Raw genomic sequence first — 17,314 nt, 5'->3', positions numbered from 1 at the left:
TTAAAATAACAAGAACTCCTCGCTAGGGAGGCCAATCACTCCTGCCCCACCGACAAGCCTTTATTTCACCTTAAACTATGCTGCCATCTAGTGACCAAGTAGATAAGTTACAAGCCATAGTCTTTAATTTTCACTTGTTACTTTTGGTAAAGTACTCATTTTGGCCTTTTAGAAAATATAGATAGATAGGTTCAAAAATAGCAGTTGGGTAATACCTTTGTTAGAATCAACTAGAATTTAAAAAAGAGGGGCGGGGGAAGAAAAGGACAAGTTTCCCCAAGAAATTGGGATGTGATTAGGCTGAAAACAGAAGAAGGGGGAGAGAGTAAAGTTTTTGCCAGCGGATGGGCTTGCCAAGGAAGAAAGAGAATAAACATTTAATAAATGTTCCTCATCTCTGCTGATTGATGTGTTGGAGTTGAGGGCACCTGTTGGAGTTGGACAGCAAATGGATACAGAGAAAAGCAAGAAGGAGGGGGTGGGGGTGTTGGGGTTCTCAGGAGATGAGGTCTCATAGGTATCCAAAGATTCCTATTTGGCAAGGTGAAAAGCATTGCTTCATATGTTTGCAAATCAACATAAAAACTAATACTGCAAAACTTGCCCTCCTGGCGATGACTGGGGTTTCAAGGTTTTCAAACGGGGTTGGCCCGTTTGTCTAAAATGCATCTTATTCTGCTATGTAGGTGAGATGGGGGCGGGGAGTTTAAGGTTTCCTTTGGGTTCCTCTGGAAGGAGCTTCAGTCACTGAAATTATTAGTGATTGCGGAAGAGCTGGGAAGGAAAGAATGATATTTAGGTGATGTTATCTTGAGACAACACTTCTGGAAGAAAATTGATGTTCTTTCGCTGACTTTAAATTTACAAACGATGGGGGAAGAATGGCAGAGATTTACAATGAAAGGAGATGGCTATCAATGGCTTCCTGTAACGGACCCTCTCTACACCAAAATTGAATCTCCCTTCTCAGAGGAAGGCTATTATAGCAAACGCTGGTGGTGGTTGTTTTAAATGGGTATTTACCCTGATTAGCAGAGGGTCTCCAGGGTTTCAGACAGAGAGCATTCCCACCCCTGGAAAGCTGGGAACAGAACCTGCTGGGGATGCCAGGCCAGGGTTGAACCGGAGGCCTTTACATGCAAAGATGATGCTGTGCCACTAAGATACAACCCTTCCACATAGTCAGCAAGCCTAAGCATGCTCATATTTTAAAGTAAGTGTCCATGAAATCAATGGCACTTACTTCTTAGCATGTATGGGTAAAGCTCAGGTCACAAATAATCTCTTCTGTAAACTAAAAGCACCTAATACACTCAGTCTACACAGTATTGAAGGCACTTTATGTCTCCTAGGTTTTTAAAGAACTGCTTTCCAAGACGGTTCTGACTCTGCTGAGGAGGTATTTTAAATTGGCTAAGTTTAGAAGACTGTCTATCAGAAAGCGCTTTCGTGTTGGACTGCAGCAGAAAAAGTCCAAAAGCATTACAGAATTCCAGGGCCAAACTACCTGTGACTGTGGCAGATATGCATTTTTTTTAAAAAAGCACAATGACTGAGCCTTTCTGTGAGGTACAGGGTCCTCTGGACAATTTCTCTTTGTGTTGGTCAAGGAAAAAGCCGAATAGGCACAGTCCTTCCGCCATGCCACAGTGGGGCAGAGCTGCTGCAGAGACAGGCTCAGTCCTCTTGCTTAAAGCGGGAGATAGGAGGTCCTTCTTTGCTCTGACAGCTGTTTGTGAGAGTCCAAGAGATGCAGTCATAACGGTTCTCCAAAAGTACATCTGGTTCCCATTTTGTAGTAAGCAGAATCTTCCACATGTGGGGCAAGAGCGGTGGCAATACATAGCTTTTGGTGCAAAATCCACAGATACAGCAGGAAAGCCATTTGTTGCAATGTTTTCATGAAATCATAGACTTGTAGAGTTGGAAAGGATCCCAAGGGTCATCTAGTCCAACCCCCTGCAATTGCAACAACAGTACCCCCCAAATCCCCCCCATTTTGAAATGAACATGCCTCCGACCCACAAAAGAAGCTAGAGACAAGTAACAATTATCTCTCAGGCATATACATTCAAATGCCTGCCAGCACAACCCCTTACATCACCTTGTAAGTCTCAACCCCCTTCCTTGGTCGGAGCGGGGTGCCAGAAAACAGAGCCAAATCCTGCCAAAGCACGGCCATGACGAAACAGCTGCTTTCCCTCGCGTTTCCTCTTGCGATCCTCCACACCACCCTCGTCCCGCACATGGAAGAGTCTATGGGGAACCCGGAAGTGAGGGTTGCGCGGCCGAGCAGCTCTTGGGGTGAGTGCGCGCGTGGGGTCAGGGAACCGGAAGTTCCGGCGGTTCCGCTTCCTCTAACGTCCCGGAAGCTGCCTTGTTGTGACTGCCGGCCTCAGAGTTTTGCCGGTCTCCTCCTCCTCCTCAGACGCCGCCGCCACCGCCGCGCTCGGGCGGGCGGAGGCGAGCGATGAAGCCCAGGCAACGCCGCTGAAGCCGCCGAGGGAAGAAGGAGGCCTTGCTGGGGGGCGGCGGCGGCGGCGCCTCCTATATGGGCCACTTTCTCTCGCGGAAGGGAACCAGCCAGACCGCGGATAGGAGCCGCCGCCGCCGCCGCTGCCGCCGACCCCTGAGGGGGAAAGTGCCAGTGCCGCCGCCTCCTCCTCTTCCCCCGCCGCCGCCTCGGGACCGGAGCTGCTTCGTGCGCGGGCCCTGCATGCTCTGCTTCCTGGTGCACAACGCCAGCCCGCCCTCCGCCTCCGAGGAACCGCCGCCGCCTCCTGCTGCTGCTCCTCCGCTTCTCTACGCGGCTCTGAAGGCGCCCGAGGACCGCGCCGCCCACCGCCTGCTGCGCTTCTCCTGCCGCCGCCTGCTGCTCTCCGGCCTCCTCTTCTCCTCTCCTCCTCCTCCGCCGCCTTCCGCGCGGAGAGCGGGGCCTGCGCTGGAGAGCAGCGAGGCCCCCCCGGAGATGGTGTGCAAGCGCAAGGGCGTCCGGCTGCTCCCCTGCCCGCCCCGAAAGCAGCCCCGCTGCGCCGCCGCAGCCGCCGCCATCCCAGCGACAGGGGCCGGGAGCCCCGCTTCGACGCCGGCGCCGCCGACCGAGGTTTCTGCCGCCGCTGCTGCTGCTTCTGCTTCGCTGCCCGAGCAGCACCTCTGCCCGCTGCCCTGCGCCTCGGACCGCGCCCGGGGAGGCTCGCCGCCGAAGGACCCCGCCGTCGGCGAGAACGGGGACGATGGGGAAGGGCTGGCGGACCCGGCGGCGCCCGCGGGCTCCCCGTCTCAACTGCCCGAGCTGGACGGGAGGGAGAAGGGCGAGGCTCGCGAGCCGGACTGCGAGGAGCCCCCCGAGAACCCCGGGGACTGCTGCCGGGAGCCGCAGCCTCCCTCGCCCGACATCAACCAGCTGCCGCCCTCCATCCTCCTCAAGGTGGGTTTGGTGAGCTGGCAGGTGTCCGGGATGTAGAGGTTGCCAAGGTAGGCTGGGGGCTGCCTGCCTGGGACACACCTGTCCCTGCATCCCTTGCCTCCCCCTCCTCCTGAGTTTCTTGGTTGTGTGTTTTTCCATGTAGAGCTCAAGAGTGCCTGTTTCTTAAGTCCTGGTTTCCTGGAGTTTACTCTGCAAAGGTTCCCAGGACCACATTATAGGGGTGGTGATACAAGAAGATTTCCTTTTCTTGTTTTCAGTTTTGGCTGGCAATGGATGGGGATCCCGGAAATTGGTTGCTTTTACAAGCGTTTCTACAAAGTTCATAAGTTTACTTAAAACACTAGACTCTAATCCAGTTGAAGGTGAAATAGTAATGGTTCTTGATTGAAACGGAGTCCCTGGCTTGATAGAGTTTGGTCTTGGTCACATCATTTAATCCAGAATAGTCACTTCCCCAAGTTATTTGCACATGCTGATATAATTAGAATGGTTCACATGGAAACAGTGCTTAATAGCGTTGTTGGTAGCTTAATAGCACAAAGAGACACACTTCCTAGTAATCCTGCCTTTATGAAATAAAACAAAGCAGTATTATGGGAACACCTGAGTAGTTAAGATTCAACGACTGGTGTGAGTACTAGATGAGCCTGCTACACTGGACTGGAGCTGGTGGAATGAGGAAGTCTGAAAAGTTGAGAAAGGGTGATTTCTGACCTGCAGGGTTAAAAAAAGTAAAGAAGCATATTCTCACGATAGCTGAATCTCACACCAGTGCATTAAGCTCTTGAAAAAGCCTATGGAATGGCTTCATGAGAATAGATAGCTTGGAGCTTTAGGAAAGAGTAATCACTGTATATGGCTTACCGAAGTAAAAATACTGGTTTGTAGTAATTTTCTATGGGACATATCCCCAAGAACGGTAAAGCCTCTGTTGGGTATGTCTTGGAGCTGCTTTCAATCTGATCCTCTCTGCTTTCCCTGGACTGGCTGACAGCAGCACAGAATATACCGTGTAAAGGGGTTGGGGATGTTGTGGAAGACTGTTGCTTGACAAGATGATGTATGTATAAATGCTGAGGAGCCTGTGAGTGTTTCAAGGGCCCCGTCCAAGCCTTCACTATGCCTCAGGATGAAGTACACTTACAAATGGACACCTATAACGTTGGGGGAAATGGCTTATTCCCTCACTCACTCTCACACACAGAAACTGTAACCATCACTCGCCCACACACTCCAGAAATGAATTAGGTAGATGGAATCTCCCGCCAAAAAAAATGCTGCTCAACTTCTCAGTTACAAAGCATGAAATGAGAAAATGTTGTCTGTGGTAACAGTATTTGTTGGCAAGCTGTTTTATGAGGTGTGGGTGGAGTTGCTGCCCCATCAGCTTTCCAGGACAGTTAGTTGCTGACCAGGGCCTTAAGGTTTTCACTCAAACTGGCACTGCTCATCTGCAAGGGACTGTCAAATTACCTAATATATAGATTGTTCATAGTATCAAGTTGAATGCTTATCACTGTAGACACAGTTCACCCCCCCCATTTGCACAGGTGTTGCGTTCCTGGTTCCTGTGCATGGTGACTGAGCACGCATAAGCCCACAATGTTCTGCCCTGCTCAACTCACATTCTTCTCTCTTCTGGCTCCAAAAGGACCCACACATTGGTCGTGCGTCAGTTGAACACATGCAGAATTGTCATCACCTCTGTTACTTAATGGAAAGTAGAAAGTTGGTGGAGTAGTGAGGGATACATAGCTGCAGGGAAATCCATTTTCTTTGTTTTAAACAAATATATTTGTCCAAAGCTTATAAGAAGAATCAAAGCCTTGGAAGAATGATAGAAAGGGCATGTCTTTGGAAAGAACTTTGAGGCATTTCACTTTCTCTTAACTCTTCCTTTTTTCTTTCATAGATATTTTCCAACTTATCTTTGAACGAGCGATGTCTTTCAGCATCGTTGGTTTGTAAATATTGGCGTGACCTCTGTTTAGATTTCCAGTTTTGGAAGCAATTGGATCTCAGTAGTCGTCAGCAGGTATGAAGGAAGCTACGTTGAAATCTGAATTCTTTTAATCAAATTAAAACAATTTCTTTGTCTTCCTCTGATAAAAGTGATACCTGTTTCACTTTTCAGCCCATATTTCATATAGAAAACATAACAAGAGTTTTGTGAATTCCTTCATTCACAGTGACTGGCTGTCTTAAAAGCCTGTGTTGAACCACACACATGAATATATTAAGTTGCTTTCATTGATTGAATAGATGCATATTTAGCATGATGGTGAATTATATAATGACATGACCTGCATTGCATTTTTCATAATCTAAAGAAGCTTAGAGCCTGATTATCTGAACAGGGATTACATATCTGTTCCCAGTACAAGGGAACAACAGTACCTTTGTTGTAGCTGTTGTGGCAGCCTTGGGCATATCTGATGAGCAGTTTTTTGTTTTGTTTTTTGGGGTGAATCTGCAGGGGCTGTTGAGGTGGTATCCATTGGTCAGACATAGTGCTGAAAAAAATCATTATTTGCAGCAAAAGGCTCCTAAAATTTAAGTTGAGCAGGAAAGCATGGAGGCCAAACTTGTAGTGAAAGTACTAACTTGGTTTGGTACAAATGCTGTTGTAAATGTATAGGCTTGAGTTTTCTTTAAAAATACAGATAAAACTGAGAATATGAATGTTACCTATTCAAATTGTTTTTGACAGGTCACAGATGAGTTACTGGAAAGAATTGCGTCAAGAAGCCAGAATATAACTGAAATCAATATTTCAGATTGCCGTAATGTATCGGACACAGGAGTATGTATATTAGCATCTAAATGTCCTGGACTTCTAAGATATACTGCATATAGGTGTAAACAGCTGTCCGATACGTCTATAATTGCAGTGGCTTCACAGTGTCCTCAACTGCAGAAAGTACATGTGGGCAACCAGGATCGGCTTACTGATGAAGGACTCAAGCAGGTAAACTTTAAATATTGGTGAAATTACATTGTTTTTTTTAATAATTTAAGCTGCACTTTTATGTCCACTTGGGAGTAATCCCTACCCAAATTCTAGGAGTAGGCTGTTGTTGTCAGAACAAAACGTTTATATTTCCAGTTTACGCTGCCCTCAAAGGTATACTATTAGATGGTATATGATAGTAAAATAAAAGGACAAATCAACGGCTAAAAGAAGTTGAATTTTTTGTTCTGGGAATCATGGAAGGTACCATGAGGGTCATCTAATCCAACCCCATACAATGCAGGAATCTCAGCACATGGAATAACATTTTTTTAAATTGTCTTTACCCACAGTTCTTTAGCTGTGTATCCATAGCTCTTAGTGAATACAACCAACGAGCCATAACTAGCTCTAATTGTGCATTGTGCAAACTCCAGTTTTAGAACCCAGGAAACAGTTTTTTGGGCTTTTTGTCTAGAATAGTGCATGCATGCAAGCTCCAGTTTGGGTGTTTTCTGAGCCACTCAAACTTGTGCTGCTGCAGCCACTATTAAATTTCCAGACTGCTAGTGACATTATATGTTTATTAGAGAACTGCAAATTTTGCAGGCCATTTTGAATCTAAATGTGAAATTCTTAGCCCTACCACACTGTTTGAGCTATTTTTCTTTTCAGTGGATTATGGTCTTTTTTGGGGGGGGTGTCCTACAATCTTATACCCTGCCTTTTAGACATTACTTCCTTGTACCCCCTGTGAAGCTTTTACCTGTTCTAAACAAATTTCTCCCTCTCACAGTTACTGCGCTTAACATGTCTGAACTTGGCATAACATAGCATCTTAGTGGGTACTTTATAGTATTTTGTACCCAATGGGCAAGAACATTTCCTGAGCAGAGTTCTTGAGGAACAGATTACTTTTGTCAGTTTCCCCTCTCTCCTGCAACCTCTTTGTACCATTTGAACAACTGCTTTAGAAAGTTGAGGGAGCATCCAGAAGAGTGTAGGGGGTGGTGCTGGTTGAATCACTCAGGTAGATCAAAAGTGTCCCATGGACAGAAGGATCTATTCCATGCATGGAGGGTGAAGTTTGGATCCAAGTGAAAAGTTGTATCCTGTCCACCTACCATTTTTTTTTAAAAAAACCTACCAATTAAAAGAAGAAGAAGAAAATACATTCTTACGTGATGGCTGAATATCTTCCATGTACTTTGCAAATAGTCACAGATTCTGTTCTGGTGAACCAGAGTATGACATTAGAAAGAACTATACTACAGCGGAACCTTGTTTTTCGAACTTAATCCATTCCAGAAGACTGTTCGGCTTCCGAAAATCGTTCAAAAACTGAAGCAGTTACTTCTGGGTTTTCAGCGTTCGGGAGCCGAAACGTTCTAAAACGGATGAGTTCGGGAACCAAGGTTTGACTGTATTTAGCCTTCTTTGTCAAACTGTCATGACTGTTAAAAACTAAGTTGCATTTGCTAGTAATAGTATCCTTGAAATCTAACTGTAAGCCTTTTGTTGTTTCTTGACAACTACAGTAACTTTTTAAGTTAGAGACATCTTTACAACTTTTCAGCTTCTACAGGCAAGACTGTTTTATTGATTTGGATAACTGGAATTCTGAGCTTCCGGTGTGCGCAATACAATTTGTTTCTGGTTATTGATACATGTTGGATATGACTAAATCTAATACACCTGTTCTATTACTTGGACTGCTGAAATCTATACTGCCATTCAATTGCCTATTTTGAGAGCAATGTGGCCTCTTAGCTAATGTGTTAGTTAAAACCTGAACTAATTGTTTAGCAATGTAATGCTTGTATATACACCATAGATTGAAGGCAAGGTTAGTGTTATATACTTATGTGTGTGTTAATTTCATTTGCAGCTCGGATCAGACTGCAGAGAACTGAAAGATATTCATTTTGGGCAGTGTTATAAGATCTCAGATGAAGGAATGATAATCATAGCTAAAGGATGCCTGAAGTTACAGCGAATATACATGCAGGAAAACAAATTAGTAAGTCTTTTCTCTCGTGTATTTAAATTAAAAATGCCTACACCCTCTTTTATACTCGCCCACATCCAACATTTTATCTGTGTATCTTAACTGAGTTTTGAAGGGTTAGAAATCTATGTCCATATTCTGAGAGTGTTAACCTACAATACACATAGTGATTAAAAAGCTATTTCTTAGAATTCAGTTCATATTGGTTAATACTTTTCTTTGGGCTAACATGCTACACTTAATTGTGGAATTGGCTTTGCCTTGTGTGTTTCAGTAGTTGATAGAAAAGTCATAATGCTAGCTAAGCATTTCTATTCTGTTGGATACAAAATATTCTCTGAAGATCTTTGTACACTTTTGCAGTGCCATGTTAAAACTTTACATGGGCTTAGCTTATAAACATGTATGTTTACATGTGAAGAACCTGCTTTATATGACTACAAGGTGTCATGTTGGCTACCACATTTGATGACTTAAAATAAATAGTCTGATTCATGGTGGAATCTGCATTAAGAGCTAAATGGAACTTCTGCGTAGAATGGCAATATTTCTGTGGATACAACATGCTGGGTACAAACAGATGGCTGTCACAACTGTACCCTATTAATTAACTTCCTTCCCACTTATATCGGGCTTGCCACTAACGCAGTGTTCAAAACTCCCATTGTTCTAGGCACATTTTGCGACAAGCAGTTTCTGAGCTCTGGGTGCAGTACTGCATTTAAGATTTCAGATTAAAACTGCGATGGACTAGGTGGATACAATCCATAGTGCTGTACTTGGCTGACTCAGAGAAATTTTAGTCCTACTTAAGAGTAGACCCATTCAAGTTAGTGGACATGATTAGCTTGGCTCCATTAATTTCAGTGGGCCTACTCAGAGTAATTTTCTTGTGATAAATATTGACATTAATCAGTCTTAGGTGTGAAACTTGGCACTCTTTAATTAGATGCTTCTTATACAACAGTTGAAACTGGAGAACCAACACTGTCCTATGACCATCCTAAGCTTCTTTTACATGAATCTGATGTTTCATTGTACCTAAGATATTAATTTTGCTGCAACTGCTTTCATGGCAGCCAAGCCTAGGATATGACTAGGCATTCACTTTAAAAAAGTGGCAAAATAGGTTGCACTGAAAAACACTTAGATCTCATTCTGATGTAGTTTTCCAAGTACTTCCCTCAACAGCACTTCAGTAGTAGAAGCTTTTGGAAACCTACACATTTTGTGTTCAAATAATATAGTATGAGTGAAACTAAAACTTCAGAAGATGTTCTTTGGAAAAAATAAACCATTGCTGAAATACTAGAACAGTTTCCAAAACTCAAAATAATTGTATTAGATCTCTGGTGTATTAGATCTTCATTGCAAGTCAATCAAATGTCTATTATGGAAGTAACAGGAATTTGAGTGGTCAATCAGTTTCATGTCTTCTGTGTTGGATAGACTGCTGATTCTATGTTCTACTAAGTGATTCATTTTTTTTCTGACCTTTTAAAAAGTCTAATATAGATTACCGTCAAGGCACTAGATAAGTACATTAAAGTTTGTTTTACTGGTGTACCAAGAGTAGGAAACTGTGGCTCATTTCTTCTTCAAAGAAAGAACTAAGCTTTCTAAGAAAATCTCAGTATATTCAAATACGAACTCAAAAGCAGAGCTTTTAACAGTGACTTCATCTGTTCTGGCATCTCCAGGTAGTTCTGAAAAAGATCCCTTTTGTAAACTCTGAACAGCCACTGTCAATTAATGTAACAACACTAAGCTAGATGGCTTGTTGGAAGTCACAAACCATGGTTCTCATTTTGCACATAGAAGCTATGGTTTACTGTGACTTACTGGTTTGTTTCCCCACACAATGAAGGGAAGAGTAAAGGAGACTTGGTCATTCAAAAGGATACAGATAATAAAAATTCAAGTACAAAAATGCCTCATGCTCAAGAACTTGGAGGGTCCCAGTTGAGAGTATCCATAACTTAAAGAAGTGGTAGCTAAAGTTTTTAGAGCTGTGTGGCATTTAGAGCAACCTTGTTTGTATCTGTGATTTTGAAATATTGAGCATGGTATTCAACTTTCTCCAAATAAAGGAGGGTGAAAAAGTGGTGTCTTGGGGCACAAAAATATAAGACTGTGATAATTTTCAGATAAAAATAGAAATATAGTACCAGTTAATGGGCTTCTGATTGAACAGTTACATTTTGTTTTCTATTTAATTTATATTATGTGGCAAGGACTCAGTTGTAATTGCAGAGCTGGATTTGGAAGCCACCAGAAAATATGCTGCTTCTCTATGAGCAGCATAAGAACCTATATAAAAGCACCACACCTGATGACTCAAAGCAGATGTTTAGCATTTTTCTGTTAGTAGGTCAGCAACAAAGACTTATTGGGCACATGCCACATTTTGTTTGTGCTTGGTGTAGTGTGGTAAAGACTCTGCACATTTTGTGGCACACACCCCCAATAATAATTCTGCAGTCAAATTCTTTTGAATACATTGCCAGTAGGATATTGCAGTTTAGTTAACAAAACATTATTTGCTGTCCTGGTTTTGCTAATCCACGGGATAAACCAGAGGTTGACATCCAACAGTGTCAGCCTGCTTGCTCAGTGTGGTTTCTCCCTCCTTCCCATTGCAGACCCCTGCATGCTCCAAAAATCTGTTCCATTGACTGGACTGGATATCATTGGATATCACTGAATTTTCCCCCCAATTTGGGGCATAATAAAGAAACTGCAGTTTATTTAAAAGTGAAGCTTTCAGTCTTTTCTGGTGTGTATGTGAATGAGAGACAATGCACCCAAGACTCATGCTCATAACAGCAAATCATAATTTGCTGCATGTGAAGACCACCACTGAGTAAATTTAGTTAAATTGCTGCTTCTGTACAAATATATATCCTTGTGTTGAGAATGAGTGTAGGGACCAAGTACATGCCTGGTTCAGATCTTGCTTCACCCTCAATTTCACCAGCCTGTAGAATGGGGATTGGGAATCTGTGGTCCTTTGGCTGGTGTTGTCCAAATCCTATCAGCTCCATTGACCAAGGATGATGGGAGTTGCAGTCAGAAGAGCATCTGGAGGGCCACAGGTTCTTATCCTTGCTTTAGAAAGTAAGCTGCTCTCTCTTAGGTTCACCACCTCTTCCATCATGCAGTATGGAAATATATCAGCCTAGCTTTGATGATTGATGTAAAGATGAGAAAGAACATAACTCATTCCCATTCTTGTATTCTATTGTGCACATAGTGACCCCTTTTGCCTTTGGTAATTCACTGTACTGGCTTTCTGCTTCTCCCTGGCACCGCTGTGTTCAGTGATGGAATATTTTTTTCTGAACTGTGCTTGCAGTATAGAAATGTGTGTGTATGTAATAAAAATGCAATAGCTTCATGCTGACATGTCATGAAGGCTCTCAGGTTTTTCAGCCTGGAGCATGCCATAGTCTCATTGCCACAAAACAATTCTTCGTACCCGGTTCCTCGAAATACTCTTTACACACAATGATTTATCAGTTCATTTCAGGCCTAAGGGCACTCTACTTCAGCAGCATCCTACAGCCAAGTCAACGTGCATCAGAGGCAGTTAGAAGCATGTTAGCAGAGTATCTAGGCAGTTTTGATTAGTAAAGAGTGCAGTGAATATCTAGAATGCAGTTCTATATCTTTATACCTTTGTTAAGGGGAAAAAATTCAGAAATGCAGTATAAAACACATGTGCCTAGAATCTTAGCCTGTAAGAAGAAATGTGGGATTTGAAATCTTAAAATTTAGCTTACTCTTTATTTTTTTCCTTGCTTCTTTTATTTATCTAATTTATGGTTGGTATCGCTGTGGGTTAAACCACTGTGCTGCTTGGGCTTGCCAATCAAAATGTTGGTGGTTCGAATCCCTGCAACTGGGTGAGCTCCCGTTGTTCGGTCCCAGCTCCTGCCAACCTAGCAGTTCGAAAGCATGCAGTGCAAGCAGATAAATAGGTACTGCTCTGGCGGGAAGATAAACGGCATTTCCGTGCACTGCTCCGGTTTTGCCAGAAGCGGCTTAGTCATGCTGGCCACATGACCCGGAAAAACTTTATGCGGAAGCGGACAAACACTGGCTCCCTCGGCCTGTAAAGCGAGATGAGCGCCCCAGAGTCGTTCATGACTGGACCTAATTGTCAGGGGTCCCTTTACCTTTATCTTTATCTTTATGGCTGGTATCAAATACTGTCCATGTGTGCGTAGAATGGACTTTTGCTCGAACAACACTGCTTCACTTTCTCTTTCTACTCCACACCCTCAAAATCTACTCTGGAGGGTTGGGGACCATCATGAGCAGATCTTGGGGTTGGACTCCCAAGGAGGAGAGGAAAGTAAAGTCTGTTGTATGAGTGGAAGTCTGCTCATGCAATGTTGGGTTTGCTCTATATCCTGGCCTTCTTTCTGAGAGCGGTAACTGTTGGTTTTTACTATTGCTGTACTGTGTACTTGCTAGTTCAAGTCTGACACTTCAGCTGAAGCTTGTCAATCCTGCAGCTGTGACAGTGTTCACAGCCGAAAATTTCAGCCATTGTGTTACTCATTCTGCTGCTTCACTTAAAGTAAAGTGGTTTTACGTTACTTAAGCAGTTATGCTATTGGGCAGTACACCAGTGTCCAGTTGAACAACACAAGGTAAAAAGTAAATACATGCATACATCATTTTATTTGTATGCCACCTTTCCATAGTTAAAACCATGCTCAAGGTGGTTTACAACATGAAAAACAAGTTGATAACCATTTTAGCTATCCTGAGGCATGATCAGCCTGAGTAGTTCTGCTGTTGTTTAGAGTGAACTTCCTCCTCTTTTTTGGGGGGGGGGGTTGGAACATTATGGGTTACTATGGACACTATTTAAGATATTATCCAGTACATTGTATTTAGCTTTCATAAGAAAATATCTGCACTGGTTGGGGTTCCCCCCCCCCACTGTCCCACACATCCCTCCCAAACTTTTGAAATTCTTGGGCTTCAGCAGTCAGCTTCTTCAAAACAAGAGTCAGAAACATGAGAACATGTTCACCTTTTAAATATTATGAAAATAAGTTTAATGAAAACTTTGGGCGTTTGGATTTCCAGTTGTTTTGATCAAAATCTGTGGAGACTTGCTAGCTGTATTAGCAATTATCCTACTGCTCCAAATTGAAATGGAAGCAGTCTTCCCAGAAGCCTAGTTTAATTAAAACAACAAGTCAACCACTATTTAAAATGTTACAGGAACAGTTAAGCAAATACGCTTAAGCTATGCTTGAAATACTCTTAAAACAACATAGCTTACTTAAACTAATAATTGAACCAGTACAATTGATAGCAATCTGGTCTGTAGTTTCTTTTTATTATCACAAAATATGACTCTTCCCATCTGTGTGGGCAACCGTCCCTAACAGGTACAATATAACATACTAGTTTTTTAAATGCTAAGTGTTGTGATTTGCAGATGTTGCTGGAAAAATGTATTTGTTTCTTATGACCTTTAGGTGGCAGTGTTGACGTTAGAGATGCTACTAAAATACCTTTGTGCCCTTGGTACAACAATAAAATGCCTGGAAACAGTAGATTACAAATAAAGGAAAAAATAATACTATGTAGCCATAATTTTCTTATTTACAATGGCCAGTGTGTGTATTTTCTTGTTCTCTGCACTTGTACTACTGATTTTAATGCTCATAAAGCTATATGCTTTGCTGCACTTGAATAATATTTTTTCCAGGGTAATGTCCTATCTAATCATGTGTAAGTGCAATTATTGATTAATACCTTTTTAACAACAGCTTCCAAATGAGTTGGATATCTGTATTTCTAAATATTATATAGTGCCATAAATCAGTATGAAATACAGCCTCGAAGATTGTTTCTGAGTTCTCTTTCTGCACATGAGAAATACTGTTGCATTAATTTTTTTTTGCAGCTCTTAATTTGCTGGTTGGCCCCATCTTGAAAAGCAAATTGAATATGGTTTGTCCGGTATAAAGTTAGATATTCCTTGCAAAATATCCCAGATGGAGTGCAGCGGAAACTAAAGTCCCCTTTTGTTCACTAATCAGGTACAGCATGAGCATCTGCACTGCAAGATACTCTGTACTTTGCTATTTTTGCCCCATCTACAATGCTGCAACCCTTGTCCTGGAGTGGAACCTCTCGATAGTGGATAGATGTGCCCTTCCCAAACCTCACAGAGTGGGCCATAATCACCAGCTCATCTTATTCTGAACACTTGTCAAAGCTTCCTTCTCTGTGGAGTTAGGCCAGGCTTGAACTGCTAAAATACAGGTTGAAGGTTGTGAACTTTCAGTCGGCTTGAGTCTCAAATCCAACATTTAACAGCAGGCTGAAACTGTTTAATGCATTGTATCATACGACAGCATATAAATACTATTTTATTTTAGGTCCTGAAAGTTTAAAATGGCTGTACCTAATGTAAGCGGGTATGAATATAATATTTCATCCCTTAAATATCAATGAATATACATTCATATATGTAACTTTCTAAATGCCTCCAAAAAGAAAAAAAGAATTCGATTCCTAGATTTACTTCTTAAGCTTAATGTATTAAGGACCTGGAGTCTAGTTTGACTTCAGAGTGCAAGATACAGTGAAACGAATATTAATGTACATCAGGATTGAATTTATTTGTGTAAGATCTTTCTGGCTTTTTATTTCAAATATGGGCATTACACGTTTCAGCGCCTTCATGATAGAGCAGTGGCTGGCATCTGGTGGCTGTCAATATGAAATTAGAATAAAGGGTTTGTCCTAAGAATGAAAATGGTACTACAGCTGTCACCAGTTTAGGAGAGGTAGCCTAAAACTGAGAGATGCTAATGATGCGGGGAGAGATTTTTTTTTTTTAAAGTTGTAGTGACCTTTAAGCCACTGATTTGCAAAATGTGTGCTTGATGAAAGGGCTTGTTTCTCCTGATGTGCAACAGTATCATACATTCCAAAACTTAAAACTAGGCTCTTCACACCTGTGTATGCATGCACTCACATTCTTTCTTTATGCCTAATTTTACCCCTTCCCTTGTTCTGTCAAGGCCATACTTCCTCAGCGCATCCAGGCCTGGCACCAGATTTTTCCTTCTATCCAGTCTGTCGTTGGCCACCTCCAACTTCTTTGCATAGTTTGGACTGCTGGAATCCTCCATTTAACACTTTTATACCATTGCTCTACTTTTATTTATTTTTTGGTTAGACACAAGCTTAAAAAGTTAGGTTAGAATAGTCTTGATTAGTGATACTTGTAATTTATGAAAATATATTTCAATTTATATTCCAAAGCTGTTTCTTCCTAAGATGTGGTTCCTTACAAGAGAAACAGTACATTTCTGAATGCTCTGTCCTGTAGGATGCCAGGATAATATACAGAATACAACTGAAAATAATACATTAAAACCAAATTCACTAAATTATAAATGATTTAAACCTATTTAAAATGCTACACCATTCATAGAATCAGTGAGCAACAATCACTATGTAGGTGGATCTATTTATTGAATTGAATGAATAAACAGTAATTTTCCCTCCAAAAAATACAAAATGAAAAATGAAAACAAATGGCAATTAAAACATGATTCAAGTGGATAGCTCAGTTACTTAGAGCATGGTGCTGAGAATGCCAGGGCTCCAAGTTCGATTTCCATATAGAACAGCTGCATGTTCCTGCATTGCAAGGGGTTGGACTAGATGATCCTCGGGGGTCCCTTCCAACTCTACAATTCTGTGAAAAGTAGCATAAAAAGAATACCTACATATGTAATAAGCTTTTAAAATGCACAATCTATAAAATACGCATTCTATAAAACATTGCGGGTTTCAAAATTTGCTCTTGGGTGCTCCTAAAGTCCTAAGTGCAAAAATCAATAAGGGAAAACAAGTGTCTGAAAGACCGCTTGCTTATTGCAACAATTAGAGTGGTGGATCTTTGTTTTAGGTCACACCCTCAGTTCAAATGGGGGCATCAAAGTGACTTTGCCAATACTCCGTATGAACTGAGCATGCATCTTGGTTCAGACTCTTCCTGAAAGATGCTGGGACTCCATGGCAGATATGCAGGTGTTTGTTGATAGTGCCTAAAAAGAACACCCTGGAAGCATAAAGTTTGTAAATCACTGTTGTAGTGAGTGAGATCTCTTGTTGAATTTTTCTGTTTTTGTGGTAAGTTACATTTGTCTGGAGCTTTGAGATGGTGCTGGTTGGAATACTGAATTTCCAGCATCCTCTCAAAACAGTTAAGTGTTTTAATTAAATTCCCCTCATAATGTAGAAAAACCCCCTCTTGATTTTTCTGAGTATGCAAATATTCCAGAACAAAGTGCAATGCTGACACATGCACTTCACATGTAAGCAGTAACTGAATAATAAGATATGCTAACAGGATGTTTGGATTGTTTATGTTGTCAGTGTGTCTGCTCCTCCGGAAGATAAAGGAAGTAGGTCTTGAGTTAAATTTTGATCCAAGCTTATTTACTGGGTAAACTCTTTGATTAAATGCCTTCTTAAAGCTCCATGTAATCTCTCTTTGTAATCACTGCTGATGGATAAGCATGGGAAATTCCTTAAATTAAACAAATCCTTGATCAAAGATACTTTTTGTAGTAGATTTTCATACCTGTTTTGATGTTGAGTGCATTTTTATAGCCATGTCATGCAAAAGTATCATTGCTGTAGAAAAATCAAGTTTAATGCTTTAGCATTTGGTTATGTTTTAGGTGTGTTCTAATTATTGTCCCTTTACCTTTAATTATTGTAAAGTGCATTTTCAATAAGAGCTTTTATCCAGGTATTTCAACTCTGAAATGCATACATAGAAAGAATAATTTTATATGATGCATAATTAAGTAGCATATTATTTTCTGCTTTTTGCTGTGTGACTGCAGTTACATACCTGCACTCTGTTAAACTGGTA

General features: G+C 41.7%; 1 protein-coding gene across 2 annotated transcripts in view; it reads left to right on the top strand.

Annotated features, from left to right (window-relative positions):
* The first annotated feature begins 2,489 nt into the window (after nt 1-2,489).
* Nucleotides 2,490-17,314, top strand: part of FBXL17 (F-box and leucine rich repeat protein 17) — a 135,470-nt gene continuing 120,645 nt past the window's right edge. Inside the window, exons 1-4 of one of the 2 annotated variants that reach the window (XM_033164391.1) lie at nt 2,490-3,427; nt 5,340-5,462; nt 6,138-6,395; nt 8,266-8,397. In XM_033164391.1, coding sequence (XP_033020282.1) covers nt 2,552-3,427; nt 5,340-5,462; nt 6,138-6,395; nt 8,266-8,397 — 1,389 coding nt within the window. In that variant the 5' untranslated portion in view covers nt 2,490-2,551. The remainder of the gene's footprint in view (nt 3,428-5,339; nt 5,463-6,137; nt 6,396-8,265; nt 8,398-17,314) is intronic. The other variant, XM_033164390.1, reaches the window with a different exon arrangement.

This window comes from Lacerta agilis, chromosome 11 (assembly GCF_009819535.1).
Source record: "Lacerta agilis isolate rLacAgi1 chromosome 11, rLacAgi1.pri, whole genome shotgun sequence".
Lineage (NCBI taxonomy): Eukaryota > Metazoa > Chordata > Lepidosauria > Squamata > Lacertidae > Lacerta > Lacerta agilis.
The sequence above is the reverse complement of the archived record's forward strand: the minus strand, read 5'-3'. Positions and strand labels throughout refer to the sequence as shown.